This window comes from Biomphalaria glabrata, chromosome 3, assembly GCF_947242115.1.
Source record: "Biomphalaria glabrata chromosome 3, xgBioGlab47.1, whole genome shotgun sequence".
Taxonomy (NCBI): Eukaryota; Metazoa; Mollusca; class Gastropoda; family Planorbidae; genus Biomphalaria; species Biomphalaria glabrata.
In genome coordinates, this window is record NC_074713.1 from 53528949 (window position 1) to 53547779 (window position 18831).

Consider the following 18831-nt stretch of genomic DNA (forward strand, 5'->3'; position numbering starts at 1 on the left):
ATTGGCCTCCTTCAGTCGTAGAACGACTATGGTTCATCTCAGAGCACACTTCTTCATGAGGCTGTGGAGCCCTATTTTGGAGAGACACTCCCGTCCACAAATAGCGCAGGTTAAGGTGGCTTTTGCTTCAGTGGTAGAGGAGCTGGACATTTTTCGGATTTTACATTTTTCTTCCAGAGCTTTGACCCATGTACTTTCACTGTCCATAGCTTTCCTGGTCACTGCCTCTCTCCATCTGGTGCGGTCTAGAGTTATGTCTTCCAAATTGTTAGTATTGATGTTCACTGATTTGAGGTCCCATTTTATTACATCTATGTAACGGGGGTGGGGGCGAGGTGGCTATACATAAGTATACTTACATCTGGTGATGGCATCTGTAGAGAACTAAAGCAGAGACTCTCATTTCATTCTCATGAGACCAAAAGTACAAATAAGAAAGCGTCATAAGTTATTTACCTGCGGTCTGGATCCACCTTTCTCAGACTTCATCATCAAAAACTCCCAAACAGAGACGCTGTTGACCAGCCTTGGTAGGACCACCTCCATCAGTTCCTCATCTTTGCATTGTTTTATTAACTAAACACGGGAAAACTAGAGTTAGTGATAAATATAGAGCATTTTGACATTTGAAGTTGTTATAGTCAGTCAGTCATCGATAGTCACAAGGAGGTCTGAGCTAAACCTTGAAAAGGACTGGACAAGCTGCACAATATATTCATGTTCATTACATTAATACTAATACATAGCTGTCAATATATATATATATATATATATATATATATATATGTGTATATGTATGTATGTGTATATATATATATATATCCCTCAATTTGTAAGCTTAAAATGGGACTAAACCATGCTTCTATTATAGAAATATGTATGTATATATATACATTGCCACATGAAATACTGCATTTCTCATTAATCTTCAGACTCAAAGACAAGCCTTATTATTATTATACCATTCTTTGACTTTATGCCATACTTATAAATTTGAATTTAGGTTTACAAAAAGTAAAATGTACACACAAAACAAAATTGTGTAGGACAAAACGTAAAAATGTTTCCAGACTACCTTGTCCTGAGCAGGAGAGAAAAGTCAACATAAAAGTGATTCTCACCTCTTTTAATTTACTTTTTCTCCTAAGCTGAGCGTTTTGTTTCCAGTGAGCCCAACGCCCCCTGTAGCCTCCTCGGCCCCGACCTCTCTTTACAACCGGGGAGGTGGCGCCAATGGAATTCAGCGAGTCCTGGGTGTTGGAGTCTTCTGAGAAGTTCTCCATCCCATCATTGATTTTGGACACCTCCGCTGTGGTGTCGGACATGTGAGACGAGCTGCCATCCTGCAAGAGGGAGGCATCTGAAAAGCAAAACGTGAGCATACTTCAAATGTACCTAAAAGAACAACAGGAGCATACTTCAAATGTACCTAAAAGAACAACAGGAGCATACTTCAAATGTACCTAAAAGAACAACAGGAGCATACTTCAAATGTAACTTAAAGAACAACATGAGCATACTTCAAATTTACATATATGTGGGAAGCCTGGTCGAGAGGCCAAGTGCGCTTGAACTTGGCTTGGCTTGTCTACCTAGAAGGGGGCTCGAGGTTCGACACCCGACTCGGGCAGAGTTGTGTTTACTGAGCGCCTAAAGGCAGCACGGAAAACCAACTCCTAGATACCCCCCCCCCCCCCCCCCCCCCACTGGTCCACAAATGAGATTGGACCAAAAGCGCTCTGAGCATGCTATTAGCATGAAAGTAGCGCTGTATAAAAGCTATAATAATAATAATATAACAATATAAGAACAAAGTGCCAGAACAACGGCCATCCAAAAGAATTCAATGAACAAAAGCTACGTTTCTGAGGGCTCCAGTTAGAATGCAATACCAGATAGGCCACTTGAAAAGCGACATTGGATCACAGCTTAATACAGGACATCACGTTGGACAATGAACAACTAACGCTGGATACAACATTTGAAAAAAGCTTTAACATTTTTTGTCTGTAATTTCACACAAAAAGAATAGAAGAAAAAAAATCACAAAAAGGAATATCAAGATTTTACAAATGCAACTTTTTGAACAAAACTGTCAAATTTTAGGGAAACTCCAGGAAGAATAAAAGTAAAGTAATGCTAATACATAAAATGAAGCTTACTATTCAATAATAAAGATTATTAAAAGCTAAAAATTTAGCAAAGAAATAATTTTTATTCTACAATTTAAAAAAATTTTTTTTTTGTTCATAAAGCTATTCAAACATGGCACAAGTTGTTTGAATAGGTCAAGAAAACCTTTCCGTTTAGCACACTATAAATAAATAACTAAATTAACATGCATAGGCCAAATAATAATTTAAAACAAAAACACTATTAATTTATTAAATACTATAAGCAGCCCTTGATAAACTATATACAATTTAGACTACAGTCAAAGTGCAGATGATTTTGAAGTGTTAAATAGCAAACAAATGTATTACTGATTTTCTGCAAGAAAAGGGAATTAACTGTACACACTATTGATCATGCTGAAACATCTCAAAACAATTTCATTATATTTCAGCAATTGATTTATTTTAGGACTTTTGAGAGGAGCACATTGCTTTATGTAACTAACACACATTCCCCAGCAGGCTGTGACATGCACATCCAACAAATGGTATGCAGAATATGTTATGCAGTTTTTATTTCGACACAGGTGGAGTCACTGAGAACATATGACCACAGAATCACTTTTATTTAGTAGGTCATTCAACCATGAACTTTGAAACCAGTCTATATAGTACTTTTAAAAAAAAAAAAATAATTGTTATAGATGCTTTAACTCTACTCTTTTCTCATGATATAAATAAACTCTAACTGGAGACAAGGCAGGAAGGACTAATCCAAGGCAGATAGGACTAATCCAAGGTGGGTAGGACTAATCCAAGGTGGTTAGGACTAATCCAAGTTGGGTAGGACTAATCCAAGGCAGGTAGGACTAATCCAAGGAAGATAGGACTAATCCAAGGTAGGTAGGACTAACCAAAGGCAGGTAGGACTAAACCAAGGTGGGTAGGACTAATCCAAGGTGGGTATGACTAATCCAAGGGAGGTAGGACTAATCCAAAACAAGGACCTCTGCTGTTTGATGTTATTCTTCAAATCTAATGATTATTCTTATGTAAAGCAACACAGCAGCTGGGTTTTATATATTTGTGAATAACTTTGTATTCTTGTTTATTTGTTTCTCAAACATTTCTCTTTCTCTTAAGCTTAAGTGATCATAAAAGCAGCTGGTGGTTGTGCTAGCCCTAATGAGCTGTTGATCCCAGACACACAAGTGACATCAACTAGATTACTAGACCATAAATGAGTTTTGTAGTGACATCATCAAGTCCTGATAGTTGACATCAACTAGATTACTAGACCATAAATGAGTTTTGTAGTGACATCATCAAGTCCTGATAGTTGACATCAACTAGATTACTAGACCATAAATGAGTTTTGTAGTGACATCATCAAGTCCTGATAGTTGATATCAACTAGATTACTAGACCATAAATGAGTTTTGTAGTGACATCATCAAGTCCTGATAGTTGACATCAACTAGATTACTAGACCATAAATGAGTTTTGTAGTGACATCATCAAGTCCTGATAGTTGACATCAACTAGATTACTAGACCATAAATGAGTTTTGTAGTGACATCATCAAGTCCTGATAGTTGACATCAACTAGATTACTAGACCATAAATGAGTTTTGTAAACTTATTTTTATTTAAGTTAGAGAAGAATGTCACAACTATATAGACTAAAAAATCTTCTTCTGTCCTGGATTCCTTGCTGAGTAGTATTTTCAAAACTAAAATCTTTCAGATATAGTCTATTGTGTTTTTGTTGTAGTAATAACTTAAAATCCTTAGGCCGAAAAAAACCCAGGTAGTAACAGATGGTAACCAAGATTGAAGAGGCCATAGTGCTACAAACACAGGTCACAGTGTTACACAGAAACATTTGGATAATGTACTTGCTTATTATAACTATCAAACAGCCTTTTATGTCCTAAAATATCTCCAGGACTATACAACACAACACACATAGTCACTGCGGGTATAATGTTAAGAAGTTTGCTTTGTTTCTGTGTGTTTCAAACAGTTACAGGGGAGGCAAGACAAAGCTGCCACCTACATATGTTGCCTTAAGTTTGAGATTTTGGCACATCGGTACAATTTAGGCCGCCACGTCATGCCCATAATCCTTCAAGGGTTACTCTCCCTTCATATCACAAGAGCTAAATTTTATACAGTTAGGTCATTAAAAGCAAGGTCTATTCACAGTTAAGATAGTAAAAACAAATATTTAGTTCATGTCTGTAAGGATCACTATAACATTTCCCATTCAGACAGATTTTCTAGGCGTGTTTTTCGTAATTTTTTCTTCTTTATAAAAAAAAAATTATGTCATTAGTTCTTAGCATATTACCTAGAAGCTAAGTTAAAGGTATATATATATATTCTTCACAAGAAAAGTTAATTTACTACTTTCCATGATTCCAAAAAATATTCTAGGGATGAAAGAAGGACTTCTTTTTTTTCTTGAATTGAAGACAGGTACAGAAGACATAAAGAAAACTTAAATAGACCCACAGTGGACAACGGCTTGGTCTGCATCAATATGGAGAAATATGCAGGTCGCAACAGGGTTAGTCGTCATATGAAACACTGCACTCATCCTTAATCTTCAGAATCGAAGACATTGCCATTATGATTATTAGCTAGAAAAAAATGAGTTTCTTTAAGTTTATATATACCGGTACTATCCTAAAGGCTAGAGTAGTTTTATAAATGGACTACCATTTAGAAGATAAGTTAAAAGTTAACACTTTACCAAAAAAAAAAAGGGAATGTTATGCTAGCCTCGGTAAGTTTAAGATAACTAGCTAGAAGTTTAAATACTTTACTTAATCCTGTACCTTTACTATCTTCTCCATCTAAAGAGCCATTGTGTAATGAAGAGATGCTGCCATTTTCTGAAGGATTTGTGCAATGGTCAGGATTCAGCCGGTAGTGACGGTTCAGCCCAGCCTGGCCAATGTAAGACTTGTCGCAGGTCTGACATCTGTGGTTTCTGGGTCGTCCTCCCCTATTACCTAAAGAAACGTCAAAACAAGAACATTCTCAGATTAATCTAATTCAATAGTCAACTATTAATCTAATTCACTAGTCAACCATTAGACTAATTCACTAGTCAACCATTAATCTAATTCACTAGTCAACCATTAGACTAATTCACTAGTCAATCATTAATCTAATTCACTAGTCAACCATTAGTCTAATTCACTAGTCAACCATTAATCTAATTCACTAGTCAACCATTAGTTTAATTCATTAGTTATCATTTGTCTAAAGGATTTCAAACATATATCAAGAGCCCAGGACTATAGCAGTAAAGACAGAACAAGAAGATAGTATAAAGAATATATAATACAATCATAAACAAGACATTAAGCAAGGCCTGTTTCAAATATTTAGACTACAGAAAAACAAAGTCAAATATTGTACAAATAAATGTTTAGACTACAGAACAACTAAGTATAAAGGATGTTCAGGAATGTGAAGACTAGAGAACAACAAAGTCAAAGGGTTGTCAAATAAATGCTTAGACTACAGAACAACAAGTCAAAGACTGGTCAATTCAATGTTTAGCACATTTGACATTTTAAACATTTACAGCAGTGATTCAAAGGGTTGTCAAATAAATGCTTAGACTACAGAACAACAAGTCAATGACTGGTCAATTCAATGTTTCTAAAGCACATTTGACATTTTAAACATTTACAGCAGTGATACGAACTTGACAAACATCAATTAGCTCAACCTCGTTTTTTTTTCTTCTAAAGAATAAAAGGTGAAAAAACAAAGAACAAAAAAGGCAAAAGATCAATAAGTGACAACTGATCAATAAATGAAGGTGTTGACACACAGTTGTAGGTGAAATGTGTTACTGCCCTGCTGGTAGATGTTACGAAATATCCATTACTAATGTCATATAACCCAATTTACAGGCCACACCATACTTTGCACAGGATTAGATCATAGAGAACATGACAATAAAAATAATCTGAACAATATTGATCTCACTTTTTCTCTCTTTATATATTGCTTAATGTCTTGTTTATGATTGTATTATATTCTTTATACTATCTTCCTGTTCTGTCTTTACTGCTATAGTCCTGGGCTCTTGATATATGTATTTTGATATATATATATATATATATATATATATATATATATATATATATATATATATATATATATATATATATATAGTTAGTGAGTCAGTGAGTGAGTGAGTCAGTGAGAGAGTGAGTCAGTGATTGAGTGAGTGAATCAGTGAGTTAGCCAGTCAGTCAGTTCAGTGAGTGTGAGAATGAGAGTGAGAGAGAATCCTGTCCATCAGCAGTTATGCAAAGACTTGATTCTAATTTGTGATCCAGTGATTACAGAATGATGTGACATTCTGAGGGACACAGTTTGATCTCAGTGTTGGCTGAACCTAAATATACATTTACAAAAACAATATCAATATGGAAAGTCCACTTCAATGTTAGGGTAACTAATATCAATATGGAAAATCCACTTCAATGTTAGGGTAACTAATATCAATATGGAAAATCCACTTCAATGTTAGGGTAACTAATATCAATATGGAAAGTCAACTTCAATGTTAGGGCAACTAATATCAATATGGAAAATCAACTTCAATGTTAGGGTAACTAATATCAATATGGAAAATCCACTTCAATGTTAGGGTAACTAATATCAATATGGAAAATCCACTTCAATGTTAGGGTAACTAATATCAATATGGAAAGTCAACTTCAATGTTAGGGCAACTAATATCAATATGGAAAATCAACTTCAATGTTAGGGTAACTAATATCAATATGGAAAATCAACTTCAATGTTAGGGTAACTAATATCAATATGGAAAATCAACTTCAATGTTAGGGTAACTAATATCAATATGGAAAATCAACTTCAATGTTAGGGTAACTAATATCAATATGGAAAATCAACTTCAATGTTAGGGTAACTAACACAAGGATTAATTTTACATTTGCACACTTCAATAGTTTTCTTGTTATACTTTTGAGATGCTTCCCCAGAAACTAATATTTTATTGTCCAAGCTAAATTTCCATGAATAAAACAAGGCTTAATAGTGAGTCGAATTTAATTCTACAATATCAAGATGAAAAGTGTGTGCCAAACGCACAGAACAAAACATTTCGGTCACTCTATTGGACTTTTAGCTATTAACTGTGGTCATTGGAAATCATTAAAAAATCACGATTTTAATTTTTGTTTTCTGCAGTAAAAACATTCCATGCCCCCTCTAGGTTAAAATCTTTTGTTTTGAGCTCCTCACTCGATCCATCACCCTCTTGCTGGAATAATAAAGTTTGGCAGTCATACAACAGGATAAGTCTTTGAGTCAACTAGGTGGCCAGCATCCACACAACAGACCCTCAAGTTCAACAATAAAGTCTTAGAGTCAACTAGGTGACCAGCATCCACACAACAGACCCTCAAGCTCAACAATAAAGTCTTAGAGTCAACTAGGTGACCAGCATCCACACAACAGACCCTCAAGTTCAACAATAAAGTCTTAGAGTCAACTAGGTGACCAGCATCCACACAACAGACCCTCAAGTTCAACAATAAAGTCTTAGAGTCAACTAGGTGGCCAGCATCCACACAACAGACCCTCAAGCTCAACAATAAAGTCTTAGAGTCAACTAGGTGACCAGCATCCACACAACAGACCCTCAAGCTCAACAATAAAGTCTTAGAGTCAACTAGGTGACCAGCATCCACACAACAGACCCTCAAGCTCAACAATAAAGTCTTTGAGTCAACTAGGTGACCAGCATCCACACAACAGACCCTCAAGCTCAACAATAAAGTCTTAGAGTCAACTAGGTGACCAGCATCCACACAACAGACCCTCAAGTTCAACAATAAAGTCTTTGAGTCAACTAGGTGACCAGCATCCACACAACAGACCCTCAAGTTCAACAATAAAGTCTTAGAGTCAACTAGGTGACCAGCATCCACACAACAGAATGCGACTTGCTTAGTGTGCTCCTGGTGTATCCCAGAGACAGAACGTAGTGTGTACCAGCAAGTGCAGTCAGATCAGTCAATCAAACACAAAGACATGTCACCAACATGGGCAGATAACTAGAGCCCACACTGACAGACAGTCCTGGGCTAGTGAGATTGCTATAAATGAAATGGACATTAGAGTTTTAAGCTTTAGATATTGAAATCTATTATATAGAATTGAACGTAAGGAGTATGTACATATGTATGTCCCGCATAGAAATCAAAACCATTTGAGCAATCTTGATAAAACTTGGCATAAATGTTCCTTAGATCATGGCGGAGACCATAGTGTAGGTTTAATGTCACTCCGACAACCAGCCCCCCCCCTCCAACCGAAAAAAGCTAAAATTATTTCTATTAATGAATGACACTTTTTTAACTAATCAGGTAAGCCAATTTTCACAGTATTTTATAATTAATATAAATATGTCAGCTTAACATTGAAACCCGTTTTCACAATTTACTTTCAAATTGTAAGTTTGACATAGATCTAAATCAGATCCACTAGATCCAGTAGTACCCAAACTAAGGCCAGCGGGTCATATCCAGTTAGTATTCTGTAAAATGTAAATAAGGAGGGACAGAGATTTTTGAAAGGGAAATTTCTGAGGGGGGCTGACAGGAGAGCTGGGGAAAGGGAGAGAATGGTGAATGTGTTTAACAAATGTAAACAAGGGTTCTCTGGTGTGACCTTTACTCACTAACACACACACACACACAAGTTCTCAACATTTATAACTAGTCTGTACTCCCCCTCCCCTCCCCAAATGACATAGGAACCATTTTCTAGGAATAAGAGTTCCAACGGTTTAGCCTAAAAGCCATGAAAAGAACGAGATATATATTATGTATATTTATATAAATGGAAGAACTGCTTAATGAATGCCACATATTGATACTGCAAGGCTATTTCCCTTTTCTACAAAAATTAATTAAATACTAATAATAATTAGCTGATTGGTTAATTTATTTTTGGTTGATTCATGAGCTGCCATTGTTACATATGCATGCGAGACATGGAAGTCATCTGCCAAAATTGAGAAAAGACTAAATATGGCTCAACAAACAGTTACAGAGATCGGGTCTCAAACAAGGAAATCCTGGGAGTCGAGCACTTAGAGAGGTTATGACAGTGTCGCATGAGGTTGCGGGACATGTTCTCTAAATGAACTACGCCTATCAAGAGTTGCGATGTCATGGAGGCCAATACGAGGAAAGCGCCAACAGGGACGTCCTCGTATAACTTGGCGCCACACTTTCCTGGAGGACCTCAGAGCAGTGGACACCAGGTGGGAAGAGGCTCCAGACATTGCCAGTGACAGATCTTTTGTGGAGACAGCTTGCTGAGCAATTCCCAGAAAGTCGCGGGAGGATCTAAGTCTAAATAAGTAAAAGTCACAACTTGTCATTGACATTGACTAACTGTGTTGTGTTTCAAATTGATCAGAGAAGTGGGAGAACTAAACGTGTGCAACAGTTATACCAGGCAGGCAGACAGACAAGGGGGGGGGGGGGGAGGCAGCAGCAAGATATGTTGCGCCCTGTAATAAATCTTGCTTCCCATGAACCATCTAGTCAACATATATTTTGCATAAATTAGAAATGTAAAATCTTTTCTGGTATTAGAAAAGAACATACATCATAAAAAAAAACAACTTCCTATTCCATTGACAAATCCTACAAGGGCTGACAACCCCAAATTTACTTGGATAGTGGAAGTGGAAAATTAAGTCAAGGCGGTGTGAGACTCGCAAATAACGTCCAAGCGTAGACCAAAATCACATTCCCGGCATGAATGGCGTTACATTCTCTGCTACGTGCGACAATGTGGCAGGCTAGACAATCTTGGACATGTCGTAGAGTAGTTGCCAGATTGCACAGATCTGTGCCCACGGTTCATAGCCTACATGTCTCTCTCTACCGTCTTTAAAGCAAATGATACGGTGCGCCAGAGATCAGCCTACTGGTAATGGAGATGTATATCACATTAACAATAACTGAGGATCTAAATACACCGTCTCCAGCGGCATTAGCTTACGCTACATCAATTCCCCCCCCCTCTTCTCCCGCTTTTTTTTTTATATCTTCTCATGTTTGCGAATACCAGACGACAATCAAACCCAATACTCTATATACTTAGGCAACACACAAGTGAATTTACAACACACGACACACGGCTCGCGCTTCTCGTGACTTTGAGCAGACGTGAGCAGCTTTGGGTGTTATGAGAGAGTGGGGGGGGGGGGGATGCTAATTGCGCACAACACACACACACACACACTTAATTCTGTTGATATCTTCTCCGCACATGTTTGAGCACTGGTCTAATGACAACATCACGCTTGGAAGTGAGGCTAAGTCCCACACGGTAGTCTTCCCTTGAGACAACCACGTCACTACCAAGCCAGCACTAGCTCTAGGTGGAACACGAGTTCTTGTATTGCCTTCAAGTTTAAACACAACGTTCTAAACTACTGACGTGTGTCACACTGCCTCGGCTCTCTCTGGCAAGACAATAGCGTCACACACACATCACACATACACGTCACACACATCATACATACTCGCCACACACATCATGCATACTCGTCACACACATCATGCATACGCGTCACACACATCATACATACTCGTCACACACATCATGCATACGCGTCACACACATCATGCATACTCGTCACACACATCATGCATACGCGTCACACACATCATACATACTCGCCACACACATCACACATACTCGTCACACACATCATACATACTCGCAACACACATCATACATACGCGTCACACACATCATGCATACGCGTCACACACATCACACATACTCGTCACACACATCATACATACGCGTCACACATATCATGCATACGCGTCACACACATCATGCATACGCGTCACACACATCATACATCACGCACACACATCACACATACTCGTCACACACATCACACATACTCGTCACACATATCACATACACTAGCCACACACATCACACATACTAGCTACACACATCACACGTACACGTCACACACATCACACATACACGACACACACATCACACATATACGTCACACACATCACGCATACTCGCCACACACATCATACATCACGCACACACTCTCATCTCTCAGAATAAAATCTAGTGAAGTTGTGTCACGATTGGTGGAACTAGATATGCAGTTTAAAATATTGGACAGGTTATTGGTTCTCAAGCTAGGGTACCAGACACCCTCATGATCACAGGATGACAAAAAAGGACAAAGCTTTACAAAGGAGAGGACCAAAACAAAACCCAAACTAGACAATGTGAACTTTCAAAAGAAATGATGAATAAACATGAGGCTTAGAGGGAACAAATAATAACAGCACTCGCGTCAGTGAGAGAAACACCGCCAAAAAAAAAGCAAAACAAGTCGGAGGTCCGTGGTTCGAGTCCTGGTTGGAGCCTTTCTTTCATCTCATTTTCTTCACCTTCTCTCCGTATCCATTCTAGTCTAGAGCTGCTCTTCGAGAGGTTCCATGCCCTAGTCAGTCAGCATCGCTAAAGCTACTCCGCTAATGGCCTACAATGACTTAGATCAGCGGTTCTCAACCTTTTAGTCTCGACGACCCCTTTTTGCAATCCCCCACTCTGCCGCGACCCCCCCCCCTCCCGCACACACACACACACAGCAGGAGTAGACAAAAACAATCCATTTTTTTCCGATGGTCTTAGGCGACCCCTGGCAAAATCGTCAATGGTCGCGACCCACAGGTTGAGAACCCCTGACTTTGATGAAACGTGTCACAAAATGAAAGGCCTTAAAACCTGCTGGGCAATAGTAAAGAATCTGGCAGCAGTTCGCGCAAAACGTGCCTGTGTGAGAGAACTCCTGGCAGACAATGTCTCTCAGTCGTCCGCCACCGTGTGCCGCAAACAAAAAACACCTAGAAACCAAGAAATAAACACAGACACAGGGGAACAGCCCTGACCGTACCAGACACGTGGTCCTAAAAGACTTTGTCATGAAACTCGTCAATGTTCTTGTTCTTTACAAACGAGTTCGCGTCTTTAAAGTAGAAGATACGAAGGACTGAATCCATTACTGGACAATATGGACGTGAACTAAAAAAAAACCAGAGTAAAAGCCGGACTATTTCGCCCGATGGGTCAATGCCTGCCGGATGGAGGACAAGACTCCCAAAACAAGGACATGTCCTCCTTTTGATGGACGTCTGGTAACCTTATCTCAGGCTGAGAATGAAACTTCATTTGATTTATATCGAAAAAGGAAAGAAATTCTCTATTATTGAGATAGTTGTAAATGGGAAGTTTTTTCCCTTAGACCAACGGTTCTCAACCTTTTAGGCTCGGCGACCCCTTTTTACAATCCCCCACTCTGCAGCGACCCCCCCCCCCCCAACAGCAATAGAAGAAGAGACCCAAAAAAATCCATTTCTTCGATGTTCTTAGGCGACCCCTGGCAAATCGTCAATCGACCCCCAAAAGGGTCGCGACCCACAGGTTGAGAACCCCTGCCTTAGACGATCCACTTTTTCGACGTGAAACTGTAGTAGCGACGTATTCTTTGGTTATATTCTGTTGTGTGTAATGCTCAAGTGTAAAACACATTTCATCAAAGATAAACAAATTCGTTTTGTTAATTGTTTTGTATATCAACCGAAAAGCACCAGTAAAAAAGAGAATGTTTAGACAATTAGCCATGGGACCAAAAGTGAAAAGGTCAAGGACGACTTGAAATCCGAGAATGTTACGCGTACTTCCTGTTTCCCTTTCTTTCCACTGAATCCAACGAGACATGACAGGAAACGAACCTGATTATTAATAGTTTATAACCAATATGCATTTTAAAGGGAAACTCCGATGGTTTTGACAATTTTTGATATAATATGTGTTTTGATTTACAGATAATGAATATATTATTATTTTGTTTTTTATTTGCAATAATAATTTAGTAATTGATATTTTTCTGACGTAATTTTCCTGAGCATCCAAAACGGTCAAACTTTCACCGGGTTTCTATGTGACGTCACGCATGCCTATTAATTTAATCTATTGACTTACTGTATAACGGGAGACCATACAGTAACGTTTACATTCTCGTAAACGAAATATATCTTCGTCTATGCAGTTAGATCTAGGATCTTGTATGCAAACAAAAAAATGTGTGTTAAAGGAGATTTACATGCTTGACTAACCACGGCAGTGTGTATTTTCTCGCCTGACCACTCAACACACAACAAACACTATCGCTTGGTTGTCTTGTCATGACCGACTACACGTAGTCTAGACTAGCCTTACACTGACCAGTTTGTTCGAATCAGTCAGACCTGCGATCTATTTACTTCTTGGGACAGGGAGGGGCTTAGATGAAAATGTTACTTTTTTTCTCGAGTTGGTTGTCCTAATGCTTTTAAATCTATCTATCTATAACTGTACTAGGCCGTCACTAAGCCTAACAGCTACTGTAAGAATGAAGCGATACGATTGGTCAAATCTAGTTTCCCTTTCAGTTTTGTTGAGGGAAGTGACGTATGCCTAACCTAAAAACAAAATCTCAAAGAACCCCGTTTTTTTTTTTTTGGAGATGACAAGAATTTGCTGTCTAATTTATTACATATAAATGTTTCTAAGCATTTAAATACAAAATGGTAAAATGTTTACTATTACAACTTTTTACTTAGAGTTTAAATATGTCAATAACTCAAATTTGAAAAACCATCGGACTTTCCCTTTAAAATGGCGACAGGGCCGCCGGCCTTTGGCATAGGCAAACTAGGCAGCCGCCTAGGGCCTCCATTTGGTGGGCTGGGGGATTGGATCAGATCTCAAACATAGTAGAGAACTATGACTATGTTTACTAGTCTAACTTTGTCTCTACTGGGGACATTGCAATATAAAAATGGCAGTTATTTGTAGACTTAAATAGAGACGGCAGGCTTTTCATAAATTGTATTTTTTCATGTTTTTTGGTTTTATTGGGGTCAGCAAATGTAGTTTGCCTCCAATTCTTCAAGGCCGGTCCTGCTGGCAGTAGCAGTACAAGAAACTGGAGTAGAAGGCGATTTCACTTCCAGTTTTGAACGAGCTTACATAAAAGCAGGTGAGACTGTCAACCTTACGACCACGTGGTGCATACGCCTAAGAGAAAAGCGATGGTGTGTGCTGCTTTCAGCCTCTCCCCCCCCCCTCCCATACGGAAATGTCCACTGAAGCATGACCATCCAAACGTCCACTATTGTCCACTACACTTTAAAACGAATGTCCACCAGTTGAAAGGAAAACAAGCACAAGATAAAAATACTTTTAGGGGGAAAAAAAAGCTTATGTAATGGGAAAAACTTCACATTTACAACTATATATATATATATCTCAGTAATGGAGAATGTATTTCCCATTTCGATATCAAATAAAATAATTAATATCAATAATCAATTGACTAATTGGTTAACAGTTTTATTGAATTATGCTTTGTTAGGTACAATAAATAATGTTTTTTTTTTAAGTATTTTACTTGCTCCGGGAGTGGGTGTACGAGACACAAAGTCGGTAGCAGAAAGAGTTGATGTAGACCAGTGGTTCCCAAACTTTGTTGTCTCGTAGACCCCTCGGAAGTCTTCGTAGACCCCTGGGGGGTCTATATAGACCACTTTGGGAATCACTGATGTAGACTTTGTAAACACCTAGACCTGATCTCTACGTCACTCAAGCAGCTCCAATATGTTCACAAAATGGCAAAGGTAACTTAAGTATCTAAGTAACAACAAATAACAGTGTGTGTGCATGTGACTATATAGCCGTAAGTAAATGTGTATGTCTGTGTATCAGCTGGGAAAGGTCACGACCCCAAGAATTTCGTATGAGTTTTAAGTCCACATGTATCGATCAGAGAAGAAGTTATCAGACTGGTGACAAGCTGACATCAATGCGTGTTCAGTAATTGGTAATGACCAGAGAGGAGTTGTCGTCGAATGAGACTGTCAGCCTTCGGTAGAGCACAGCGCGAGGAGTTCCCAGACTAACTGTGCGCATTGGACACATGCATACAGCCCTAGGTCTAAGCAGAAATTCAGAGACTAGGAGAGTTACCCAACAAAAAACAAAATGTACCCTGAAGACGAGTGTACATGCTGAAATCATTTGATTGAACTTCAACTTTTTGTGAGACCAAGTCTCTCCATTTCTCGCAGTTCAATTCACAGTTTTGCCTTCAGAAAAGCAAAACAATTCTCTCGAAACAGTCATTGTCTTTGTCTCTCTCTTGATGTTCCCGCGTTTCATTGCCTACCAATGGAGATGTCCATCGAGTACTATCCCCAGATACGTGGATACAATCAGCACACCAACCTGAACAGAATGCTCAATAAATATAACAGTATTGACTATTTCTGTAGTTCCGTTAACTGTATTAGAAGAGAAGAGGATCCTAGCAATGGAACTATGATGCTACAGAAAGATCCTATGTGTCACTTACAAAGGCCGCATCACGAATGAAGAGACAAGAAACAGGATTGCTACAGCCACTGGACCCCACGATGACCTGCTAACCACTGTCAAAAATCGTAAACTTAATCTCTATGGCCACATTACAAGGTCCTCAGGGCGCGCACCTTCCTTCAGGGAACAGTACCAGGAAGAAGAAGAGGATAACAGAGAAAGCGATGGGAAGACAACATCAGAGAATGGGCAGGCCCGTCGGTTTTAGAAATTCTATCCAAGGCAAACGACAGAGAGGATTGAAAAAAAGGTCGGTCAACCAATCTTGTGTGGTGCCCCAACGGTCCAACAGACTAAGGGATAGGTGAAGAAAATTAGACTGTCAACAAAACCCCGGTACGTGACGTTTTGGCGCCGCCGTTTTGGCGCGATATATAATTTGACGATAATTTAATAAGCACGAAGCTTTTATAACAATGTTTATTTCACTCTACCATAATATTGTATGCATAGTATGAATTCTAACACCGTCCAGCGAATTTTATTTTAAATATAAAGGTTTTGCTTATTTCATGAATATAATAATAAGTATAATAAGTCAGATTCCTGAATGGTAATGGCATTCTATCCCCTCCCCTTTATTTACATGTGAGTTCTGCTAATCGCACTGGATGACATTTTTCGATTTCTTTCCAAAAGACATTTTTTTAATTTGACATTAGTGTCAATGGCAGCCTGGTGTTGTGTAATGTTAGAGATTTCACAATAATTAAATAAAAAACTTAAATACCAAAAATAGCGGACACAAATATTTCTTCTTCTGTACGTGAAAAATATGCCTTATCACAAACACTCATGCAAAACATAGATATGCATAATTCTTTATAAAGAAATAATACAATAAACGTACATAATGTATTTCGCGCCAAAACTTCCCTTGCACCAAAACGGCGGCGCCAAAACGACCTTCGCGCCAAAACGGCGGCGCCAAAACCCTACCCGGTGATAAAGTCTTGCCCTTATGAATAGCCATTTCATTTCCACTTAACTGAATAGCATCCGCTGTAACTTTAAGAAAAGATACTTCATCTGGAAGTACTAAGGTTCCTGGCTCAAAAGTTTCCTGTGCTAGTTTACTTGATAATAAAAGTAATATAATGATAATACTTTTACAAGACACAGAACAAAAAAAAACATTCCAAAATGGCTAACGAAGTGTATCATGGGTAACATAGTGTCGAAATAGGCCTTACGATACAGGAGATAGTTGGCCTACAGAAAATGTATAACACATCCTTGTTTGTAGTCAATGAATTGTCGGCATACATAGGTTAGTTCAACTTGTAAAAACTTGAAAGAAGAAAAAAAAAATCATACACGAAACAAAATGTATAAATTGTCATGTAGGTGTAAGTAATGCCCTAAAAGATTTCATCTGAAAATGCCAAATAAATGTGTCCATGGCCCAGAAATTGGTTAAACATTTAAAAGCACTTCATCAAAGCTATTTGAATGAGTCACTTTGTAATCGGTGGGCCGCTAGGGCCTTCAATTAACGCTAATTACTTGTTTGGCCCGTCCGGCCAACTCTTTTAAGCCGTCTATTGATTCAAATGATGATTGTAAAATATTTAACAGTAAACTGATTGTACAAGTGTGAATACATTGGTGGAGCTTGGAGCATAACAAATGTGTGGAACTCCGAGCACTTAACAAATGTGTGGAGCTCGGAGCATTTAAGAAATTTGTGGAGCTTGGAGTACTGAACAAATGTGTGGAACTCGGAGCACTTAACAAATGTGTGGAGCTCGGAGCACTTAAAATGTGTGGAGCTCGGAGCACTTAACAAATGTGTGGAGCTCGGAGCAGTTCACAAATGTGTGGAGCTCGGAGCACTTCACAAATGTGTGGAGCTCGGAGCACTTAACAAATGTGTGGAACTTATTCAAACAGATCCACGTTCTCGGACTAAAGAAAATGATAAAAGTTTTGCGCAAGCACTGCAGACTTTGTCATCACTGTCTTTCAACATAGAAGATGATCCTTGATGTCTGCCTGGTTGTGTGGTATGCGCTTTGGACTATTATCTTGATGGTCCCGGGTTCGAATCCTGTCAGCTGCCATCCACCGACTTAGGGCTTTTATGTAATATTCTTCAAAGGAACATACGGAACGCGTCAAAAATAAAACAAAAAAAACTTTCAATCAGTTAATCAAGACTGATCACTACAACATTGGAGGGTATTTTTTTTTTATGTCTCAGGTGGAAGAAAAGAAAGTCAGTGAAATGTGTTGAACGGGGCGACAGAGTGTATGGGGGGGGGCGGGGGAGGGGGTAAAGTAAATCGAGCCCAATCGTTCTAGAAGTCCTGAACACTGACCTGCAACGTCACAACCCGTGGGCAGTTCAGAGCAACAGCTCCTTGCCACGACACAGGCCTGTACGACGTGGTCCACGGGCATGTCATGAAGTGGTTTTGAGTTGAGCTTGTCAATAAACCAACAAGTCAATCAGAAATCCAAACACGTATGAGCCTCTACCCAAAACAACCAGCCGGTGATCCGAACAAAACACTTTCTCAACCAGATCTGTCTCAATCGAATTACCCATGTTTCTCTATGCCTTCGAAGGTCACGCTTGGTTTTCCTGAAGGCTGAAGACCTAATTCAAATTAAATTAAATTAAAAACTATTTCACGAAAAACTTGTCACTAATAAACTGAGCAAAGTGGAGCAGTCTCTCTGACCTAGTCTTCAATCTGCTACAAAATGTCTCTTCTTTGCCGGCCCAGTCATCGCTAGATCTAGAACATTGAAGAAAGGACTGGAAGAACGGATGGGCCAAGTCCAGCTCTAAGAAGTCCGTGATCAGTGAGCAAGTCAACATTGTAGACCAGCGGTTCTCAACCTTTTAAGCTCGGCGACCCCTTTTTACAATCCCCCACTCTGCCGCGACCCCCCCCTTACACAAATACAGAATTGTAGGGTAGACAATAACAATCCATATTTTCGATGGCGACCCCTGGCAAATGGTCAATCGACCCCCAAAGGGGTCGCGACCCACAGGTTGAGAACCCCGGTTGTAGACCTTCTGCTAGCTAGGAGCGAGGTAACAAAACGACTCATCCAAATCTCTCAACTCGAAAACTTACGAAACAAAATTTCAAGGATATTTGTTGCTCAAGAATGGATACTAAATGACAACTCGATTCTATTAAAAAATGAAACCAACTGC

General features: G+C 39.0%; 1 protein-coding gene across 1 annotated transcript in view; it reads right to left on the minus strand.

The window, feature by feature from the left end:
* Positions 1–18831, minus strand: part of LOC106055468 (uncharacterized) — a 49313-nt gene that overhangs the window by 8736 nt on the left and 21746 nt on the right. The window contains exons 2-4 of the mRNA XM_056022667.1: positions 4958–5134; positions 1122–1360; positions 457–576 (exon numbers count right to left, since the gene is read on the minus strand). Coding sequence (XP_055878642.1) covers positions 457–576; positions 1122–1360; positions 4958–5134 — 536 coding nt within the window. The remainder of the gene's footprint in view (positions 1–456; positions 577–1121; positions 1361–4957; positions 5135–18831) is intronic.